Genomic DNA, 9316 nt, shown 5'->3' on the forward strand with positions numbered 1-9316 from the left:
GAAGAAATTGAAACAAATTAAGCATGCCTGGCACACTGCTGGGGTCATCTGGGTTTCTGAGATATTGGAACAAGACCGTATTACACAAAAACTAATGGAATAAAGCAGACTGGCAAGGGAATTTTTCGGAACTAGTTTTTCAAGGGAGACCGTCAAAGCAGCAGTTAGGGGTGTACTCAGTCCTCGGTTGAGTCCACTACAAACAGGGGCCGGCGTCCAGAGCGGCCCTTTGCATTCAGTAAGCATTCGTTTTCCATCCTCTGACAACCTTTCGCTCCTTCACTACGGTGGACAATCTACTTGGAACAGGGATTGCATTCAAGTTAGAATCCTAACTGAAAATTTAAAATGCTGAGTTTGTGTTTGTAAAAACTGGACCAGTACTGACTGCGGGGTGCACTGGAGGGGCTCGCGTTCCAATCTGGTTCACTGGGAGTGAGGAATTGCTGGCACGGGCAGATTGGTCAGAAGAGGCGGCCTCAGCACAGACCTCTGGGGTTCACTGGGCCGTCGCTCTTCTCCTTATCATTCTTACGAAGTTGTCCAAATCGTTGTCACCACCTGCCAGGTGGTGTCTTCCTCAGCAGGTAATTCTAGCTACTACAATGCATTCAAGTTAGAATCTTAACTGAAAATTTAAAATGCTGAGTTTGTGTGCTGCACAACCCTGCCTCGTTTGCCTAGTACAAACTTCTGGTCTGCTCACAAAATAAGGTACCCACTCGCTGTCAAGAATAATCTTTGCAGTCTGTTCGGAACAGCACGGCGCTCGAGTCTGAATCTTAAATGAAGGTCTAGAGATGCTGAGTCCTCTGCGTTAAAACAGTCCATTTAAAAATAGTCCGCTTCCTGGCGCAGTGTGTGCGCCCTGGGCCTCGCTCTCCCCAGCTTAGTTTAGGACTTGGGAGGAGCCGCTGGGTTGGAGCCAATAATCAGTATCCAGAGGGAAACACTCAGCTCAAGGAAAAGCTCCTCCCTCTGGGCCGGCTGGAGTCTTGAAGATTCTGTTGGGTGTAAAGATTCCGTTGGGTGTGGGCAGCTAGGGCGCACAGGCGCCTAGGCGCCTACCGTCTGCCTCCTGGCATCTTGCTAGCCCAGCACCCAATAACCCGACTCTTTAAAAAAACAAAAAGAGCCCTTGAACTGAATCAAACCTGCCGGAAATCGAAGAGCAAGGTCCAGAGGGGAAAGATATTAGGACGGCCTCTGCCCCTGGACACTTCCTCCACTCAGTGGCCGCGGGGTCTGGGGATGGGGCCGCCGGAGGGCGCAGCCGCAGGAGGCAGGCCGCTGGGAGGTCTCCTCGCCCTCTGGTGGCGTCTCGGGCCGCGGGGAGAAGGGGCGCGCAGACCTCCGCGCACCGGGAGGGGGCGTCGGCGCCCGAGGCCGCCACTTTGAAGGGAGGACCCCGACGATGCCGGTCACTGGCGAATCCCCACCAAGCTCAAAGGTGCGGGGCGTAGAAGGGGGCCAAGTAGGAGGGCCCGAGGAAGGGCGCAAAGGGGCTCCCCGCGGCGGCCGTCAGCGGGAAGGAGGCGGCGGCCGGGAAGAGGACGTTGGCGGCGGAGTAGGAGGGGAAAGTCTGCAAGGGCAGCGAGCCGGGGCCCGGCGGGCCGGGGCTGCCCCCAGCGCCGCCGCAGGGTCCGGCCATGGCGCCCGCGGGCTGGGGCGCGCCGCTCCCCGCCTGCGCCGCGCCGCCGTCGGCGCCCGGGTTCTGCTTCTTCCACTTGGTCCTGCGGTTCTGGAACCAGATTTTGACTTGCGTCTCCGTGAGGCTGAGCGACAGCGCTAGGTTCAGGCGCTCGCACACCGACAGGTAGCGCGTGGCCCGGAACTTGTTCTCCAAGGCCACCAGCTGCTCGTAGGTGAAGGCGGTGCGCGCGCGCCGCGGCTTGGCACAGCTGGGCTCGGCGCGCCGGCGCCGGGGCCGCGGGGAGCCCGGCGAGCCCGGGGCGCTGCCCAGGCCGGCCTCGCCGTCCACGCCGCGCGCCCCGGCCGCCTGCACGCGCTCGGGCCGGCCCGCCCGCCCCAGGTCCTCCGCGTCGTCCTCCTCCTCCTCGGCCTCGGAGCCCTCCAGGGGGGAAGCGGGGCCTGCGCCGCCGCCCGCAGCATCTAGGGGGAAGGGAGAAGGGAGAGGTGACCGTAAGTCCGGCGCGCCCCGGCCCGTCCGCATCCCCAAAGCACGCAGCTGTCTCCCTAACGCAACACTCCGCCACCGACCGCACATCCCCGAAAGTAGACTTAAGAGGCACGGCGGCCTCCGCCACCAACATGGCCTCCAAGAAGTTTATGTGGGACAGATGACACCCCGACTCGAGGAGAAACGGGGTCTTATTGAGGAACCGTATTGGGGTGGGGCATTGTACAGTAAGACGTCAAGACGCCGGGCACTTTAAGCGCTGCGCCTCTCCAGTCCCTAGAAGACTATTTTGATGTGCGACCCCTGGCAATTAAAGAAGATATTAAGCTCTCCGGCCCCCCACCCCTTTAAAGTGAAATTCCCCTTTCCCATCTTCTCTCTCCTGCTGTGTTAATAGAGTTTCAGATTTGTGCGGGGCCGGATCGATAGATGTCATCTATTAAAGGTAAGTTTTAATCGAACAATATTAGGATCAGACAGGGAAAGGGGGTTTGAAGTCAGTACCTGCAAGCTGCGGGCCGGAGATATGCAGGCGCCAGTAATAGAATATCGATCACCCGGGCGGGGGTGGGGGGAGCGCGGCCCCTCGGAGAGACGATCCGAACAATTACCAGGCCCTCAGCTCGGGTCTAGCGTGGCCGCCAGAGGCGCCCGGTGCCCCAGACAATCAGAGCCAAACTTGGAGAGGAGGAACAGTGGGGTCCTGCGGGACCCGAGCCCCCGACCCTCGGCGTCCCTCCAGAAAATCTCATACCCACAGCCCACCCAGTTCTGCTGTCTTATGCATTCTTTCCGTTCACAAACTTTCCTGGACCTTCCCTGGGTGTTCACCAGCGCTAGGGGCAAGTGAAAAAGGGCTTCCAAGAGAAAGTCCCCAAAGCTTCCCGTTAGCCCCGCCCCAGCCCCCGCCCGATTTCAAGTGCTTAGGAATTGTCATCTTACCCAGCGAGTCACCAAGACCCCGGGCGCAGGGGTCTTGGCTCCCAGCTCCCTCATCCAGAAGAGGGGGACGCGAATGATTCTAGTTCGAAGTTTTCAGGGAACCCGCCCCTCGCCCGGGTTCTAGCACGTGGCGAGCGCGTTAAACGCGGTTACTTGCGTGCGCCTGGCTAGGGCGCGCTGGCTCCCACACGAGGCTGGTGCGCAACCTCGGCCCGGGAGTCCCGGGAGCCCCCTCGGCCTGGATCCGATTCGGAGGTGGAGGACACACTTCGCACCTGCTCCTGCGAGCCTTTGCGCTTTGGAGACGCCGCTAGGGGCCAGTCGCCAGGCTGGGGCTGTCCCCTCCAACGCGCGCGCGCGCGCACACACACACACACACACACACACACACACACACACACACAGCACCCCCGGGCCGGGCCAGCCTCGCATTCTTACCAGGGGTCTCTGGCTGTCGGACCGGGTCCCCGGGGCCGGCGTCCTTCCCTGCTTCGACCTCCGCCAAACTTTTCTTGGCTTCCCGGGGAGCGAGGCGCGGGGCCGGGAGCGCAGCGCGGGTGAATTTCTGCGGATCCAGGATGTCCAGGACCGAGAAGGAGATCTTGTGGTGGGAGGGAGCCGCCTTGGCCCCGCCATCCTGCCATGCCAGCATGCCCACCGCCCGCGGACCGGAGGCCGGCGGCGCTGGTCCGGGGTGGCGGTGCCGGGGCTCGCCTTCGCCGGTGGCTCGGCCGCAGCTCTCTAGCTGCGACCCCGGCTCGCGCGGCCGAGTAAAGCTGGGGTGGGGGCGGGAGGCGGGGCGGGCCGGAGCCGCGGGGGGCTGCGCGCCGATTGGCACTTGCCGGGCCCGGGTCCGCGCCACGTGCGGGGGCGCGCTCCTGCAGCCTCAGGACTCGCCCCAGCCGCGCGGGCTGCAGGCTTGGCTAGGGGGAGCCGGTGCGCGCTCCCGGACCCGCCAGCCCAGCCCGCAGAGGCGCGGGAGTGCACCAGGGAGGCTTTCACCCCGCCGATCGCCCTACACACGCACCCTGGACTTGAATTCGCGCCCTTCCCCCGGCGAACCTGCCTTTGACTTGGGGATGCCCCTGAGACCAGGGCTGGTGGCTTTGGGGCAATGCTCGGCGCATCTCCCATCTCACCCGTGTACCACAGCAGTAACTTCAGACCCATTTGCCTCGGGTTTTAAAGCCTTCGTGTTCAAACAGTCTACAAAGCTCTTGATCTTTCTCCGTCTCTGAGCATCCCCGGGAGGTGGGCGTGGCCTGGCAAGACTATCCTTCCCCTTTGAAATACGAGGAAATTGAGACTCAGAGTTGTGCAGTCATCTGCCCGAGGCCACCTGGACCGGTAGTGGGTTGGACCAGTGCGTTCTTTCAGTGCGTCCCGCTGGTTCAGAAATGGGGGAGGAAAATCCTGCACTTCGTTGTGGTTGCATTCCACCTGGAACCCAGCAAGGCCAGAGAGCAGCCAGGGCTCCGCGGGGGGACCTCAGCCCCCCCACTCCAGCCATCCAGTCGGGAGCGGGCTCAGGGCCAGGTGAGAAGGCCAAGGGTGACCGACTGCCCCAGTTTGCTCTGACCCAAAGCGCCGCCCTCTGCCTATCACACCTTCTTCACAGTCACAGATCCCCTCGTTTGCATCAGAATTTGGGTCTCTGGGAACAGGCTGCACCTCTCCCAGCCCCAAGAAGCAAAAGGTTAAAGGATGGCTGTTTGGTTTGAATTTAAGATCAGAAAGGAGAGACGATTGAAGTGCCCCCCTGCCCTGCAGCCCCTCCCCCTCCATCCCCCAGCTGGCATCGGGGTTTGGGGCATCACCCTAACATCCCCGCTAACATTCCTTTCTTTGTCTGCTGCAGTCTGGGAGCACTAAGCATTTATTTCAGCTGCAAATTCTGAGGTTTCCCCAACCCTCCACCCCGAGCCTCCGCCAACTGGGCTGTGCCTTTCTTCCCAGCCCCATGCAGTTCCCAAACAATGACTTGGCAATTAATATTGTCTGAGCAGGTAAGAAGAAGGAAGAGGAGGAGAAGCCTTCTCATTAAAGTGCTGGGGACTGCTAATCCCATCTGTCATTGAAGAGGCGTCCTCCCAGGCCCGCTCCATGTAGCTTTTCTCATTCAAACCTTCCAGCCCCTCCCAGAGGTGGCCGCTGTATTCCCTGCCGACTTTAAAGCCCTGCCGAAATTCAAACCAGATCCAGTCCTAAAGCGAAGATGTATTGTGCTTTTAAAGCCCAGGAAAGGAAGTGTCCTGCCCAACCAAGCCCATGGGGCCACCTGCCACCGAGACGACCCTGGAACTAAAGACACCCATGAACCCCCAAAACGCAGAGCCCCAGAACCGGGAGTATACATTGAAGGAACCTTCCTGAATACAGAGCGGGTAGTTTGTTTTCTGTTTGGACAACTCTTTTTACTTCTCAATTTTCTTTTTTAATTTCATCTTCTCTCTCTCATTACTGATCCCAGGCCTTTCTGCTCCCCTGCCCCACCATGCTTATCTGTGTTCATACTTGAGCTCTTAGGAGCAGCTGGGAATAGGTCTCCGCAAGGTGGGTCCAGAAGGGCAGCCAGTACTGGCTTCCCCCTGGCCCTCCTCTGACCCCTTACCCCTGAAGAAACAGGGGCCACTTCACAGGATGGTGGGCTGGCGGTCCAGAAGGCATCTGTACCCCAAAACCAGAGAGACCAGGAAGACCCCCCGAGATTCAACTGGGATCATCTCATTGCATCTGATAGATAAATTGCCTCTAATTTTTTGTTTAAATTATATAAATAACTTTTCCTTTGAGGTGAACCACCTTTACTTTGACGTCTACATTTGTTAAATACAGAAAAATAGCCAAAAAAAAAAAAAAAGGCAAATTGGAAAGTGAAGAACATAGAGAGGCCATATTTCGCAAACCCGTGAATCTAGTTTGGCTGGAATACTGGGGATTGAACCCAAGGGAATTCTACTTATGAGCTACATTTTAGTCAGCCATTTTTAACTTTAATTTTAATGTGTGTGTGTGTGTGTGTGTGTGTGTGTGTGTGTGTGTGTTACTGGAGATGGAACCCAGGGACATTTACCTCTGAGCTGCACCTCCAGCCCTATTTTGTTATTTTTATTTTGAAACAGGGTCTCACTAATTTGTGGAAGCCCTCACTAAGTTGCTGAGGCTGGCTGCAAACCTGCCATCCTCCTGTCTCAGCCTCCCAAACACCGAGAATACAGGCATGTGCTGCCATGTCTGGCTGAAACCTGTGAATCTCTCTCTTGCAGTGACCGGTAAGTTCTTCTTGCCCCCAGTCTCCGCGGCATTTCTCAAGTGGTGTTCCGTGCAGCACAAGGCCATCCGAGTTCTCTTTCTCTTTTGCCTCTGGCCATGGATGACACACAAGAAACACGGCTGATTCTCTTATGAACTCCGAGGAACAGAAATGCTCTGTCTTCCCCACCCGCCTTAAAGAGGAACCCCCCCTCCACAGGACATGTTCTTCAGCTTAAGGGAGAGCGGAGGCAGAGCCTAACTAAAGGACTTCTTTTTCTGGCCACTTGCTTTGTAACGGGCCAGAGGCCTCCCTTCACTTCCCCACAGCTTGGAGCTGCATCTGGCTGGGTGTCATCCTCACACATGTATTTATACCCGGGGTGTTCCTGTGGAATACACACGTCCACATCCAGCCTGCCGCCTTCCCTCTGCGCATGGAGTAAATGTGTTTTCTTCAGCGCGGGCATTAAAATTCCGCCCGAGTGCTGTCTTTAAATTGCTTTGATGCTAGGTGGGTTCCAACCCTGGCCTGTCCTGATGGCAAGTGATGGCTGTAACAAGCTCGGGATCAATATTCATAGCGGGTGTCCTGAGCTGATAACACCGTCCAAGACAATGTTCGCTATCGGCGCGGACAGCTGAGATATTGCGCCATTAGGGATGTTGTGTTAAATAACCTGATCCATTTCTGGGGCCATTTAATGAATTTCACAGTTTAGATAGTATCTTTAAGGAGAAGGCAAAGGCTATTCCGGAGGCACTGATGCAAATCAATGATGCCAAGCTTCCTGAGCTACTGCACAAACAAAGTGCCCTATAATTCCAGCACAGCCTCGAGGACCCACTGCCGGCACTGGGAACAGTGTTAACAATGGACAGAATGAGCAGCTCGTGCAGCGGGAGGGCGGGCACTATGATGAGCTGCATTAAAACACTTTAGATAAAATCTTATGCTCCTGAAATAAAATACAACTGGAATTCTCTAAGTAAAACCCTTCTGTTTGAGCTGGCCCCTGGGGTAAGACTTATTGCCAAAGAGACAGCTTCATAAGGTGCAGCTTGGTGACAGGAGAGAGATGGCTGCTATGAGGATCGCCTGTGGGCACCCCCTTTACTCAGGACCTCTGCCAACTTTCCCCACAACTAGCTGGATTTTGAGGGGACACGACTGACCAAGGAATTAGTTCTTTGTTTACTTGACTCTAGACCCTCATTACTGGAGCCTTCATTTACAATTAAAAGCTAGCATTTACCACTTCACACCAAAGCTTTAAACAGAGCAAATACTCCTTTTAACCCACCCTAGGAGACTTTGATTTGTGCAAGCTGAGTTCAAAGCACAGCCTTCTCTCCTGTCCCTTCCCCGCAAACACAACACAGATGCTTACTCAACATACTTGACTTTTAAAAATGTGGTGTGTCTTCCTGGAAATCTACAGGTGAAAATTAATCCACATCTTTGTCTGAAAAATATAGTGGAAACACCAAGACAGTGATGAGCAATGGGGTTATACTGATGAGCAGGACACGTATTAGTTGGTCCTGATAATAATGATTAGTATTAATAATAACAGCTGTTCTTTCTTGGGCATTTGCTCTGGGCCAGGTGCTGACTAAGCTTTCTGTACATGTTAATTCGTGAACCCTCCCCACACCCCTTGAAGAAGGCCCTAGTATCTCCAATTTACAGGTTGAATAACCTGTCCGAACCACGGAGTTAGAAAATATGAGGCTGAGATTTAAACCCAGACAGTAAGATTTGGGAGTTCTTTTCTGGTAAATTTATTTTAGGGAAAGTCAAATTTCTGTCCTAGAATGAAACTCAATTGCAGATATTTTGCTTAAAGTCGCACACATAGCTGAACTGTGTAGTAGGACCTCTGTACCTGAACCCACATACAAATGGGAAGTAAACTGTGGTGTCAGTTTTGGAAGCTCTTACATTCAGTGTTTCTGATGTTCTAAGATATTACCAAGCAAAGACTGGGAATTGCCAGGCAAGCCAAATTATACTGGGCATCCAAAAGGTAGAGAAATGTAACGGTAGAAAGAGAAAAAGAGGGAGGGAACTCGAGAATATTATGCTGAGCAAGATTACCTAGTCTCAAAAACACAAATAGTTGTTGGTTTCTCTTATGTGTGGAAGCCGGCTAGAAACTGAAAAACAAGGGTACGCTCAGCTAGAAGAGCAGAGACTCTAGTAGAGCGATTGAGGGGCTCAGGGGAGAGAGGAGGGGGACAGAGACATAAAGAATGTAACAGTTGAAATAATGTGATCTACATATATAAAATTACCAAGTCCAGTCTCAAAGACAAGTACAGGGTAGGGGAAGGGTGGGACCTGGAGGGAAGGGCTTCAAGAGTCGTGTGTCGTTGTTCCATTTACTCTATAACCCAATATAATGTGTAGTTACAACGCACTGAATGAACGTATCAAAAATAAATAAATGAGAATAGGAGGAAAAAAGCCAAAAGACGAGCTGAGGATGTACGGGGAGAGAACTGGTGAAGGACAGGGCCAGAAGGAGCGGGGACATAGCGCAGTCTGGTCCCTTTCTAAGAGCCTCGCACGTCGCGTTTTACAGCGCCAAAGAGAGGCATCTGCAGAGTCAAGACAAGGAAGCAGGCTAGAACTCTGCGAGCACAGCGGTCATCCACTTCTGGGTGAAATAAAGAGGACTTTCGTGAGTCCGTCTTAGGCGGTGTCCTGCAAGGTAGGAGTCAGAGTCCTCTGCTTCCTAAATCTGCACCCGAATGTCATGCCTTTACCTTCTCCCTGGCCTCCCTGCCTGCAGCTTTGCTGCCCTGACAGTCTGTTTGGCTCAGTTAGTATGCAAACCCCCCAGCCTTGGAAAGCCAGACTCTTAATGTAAATGAGAGAAGCCACCAGGCAAGGACCCGCCAGGCGTGGGGATGTTGCTACCCCACCCTGCAAAGGATGACCTTATAGGAAGGAAGACCTGTGTTACCAGACCTTCA

At 54.8% G+C, this 9316-nt stretch overlaps 1 protein-coding gene across 1 annotated transcript; it reads right to left on the reverse strand.

The window, feature by feature from the left end:
• Positions 1-1444: 1444 nt before the first annotated feature.
• NKX1-2 (NK1 homeobox 2) lies at positions 1445-3734 on the reverse strand (the record flags this gene model as incomplete). Its single annotated transcript, XM_080693719.1, has 2 exons — positions 1445-2112; positions 3521-3734. The coding sequence occupies 2 exons, from the start codon at positions 3732-3734 to the stop codon at positions 1445-1447; spliced, it is 882 nt and encodes a 293-aa protein (XP_080549845.1).
• Positions 3735-9316: the final 5582 nt, after the last annotated feature.

The sequence above is a fragment of the Muscardinus avellanarius genome (assembly GCF_963383645.1).
Source record: "Muscardinus avellanarius genome assembly, chromosome: 4".
Classification (NCBI taxonomy): domain Eukaryota; kingdom Metazoa; phylum Chordata; class Mammalia; order Rodentia; family Gliridae; genus Muscardinus; species Muscardinus avellanarius.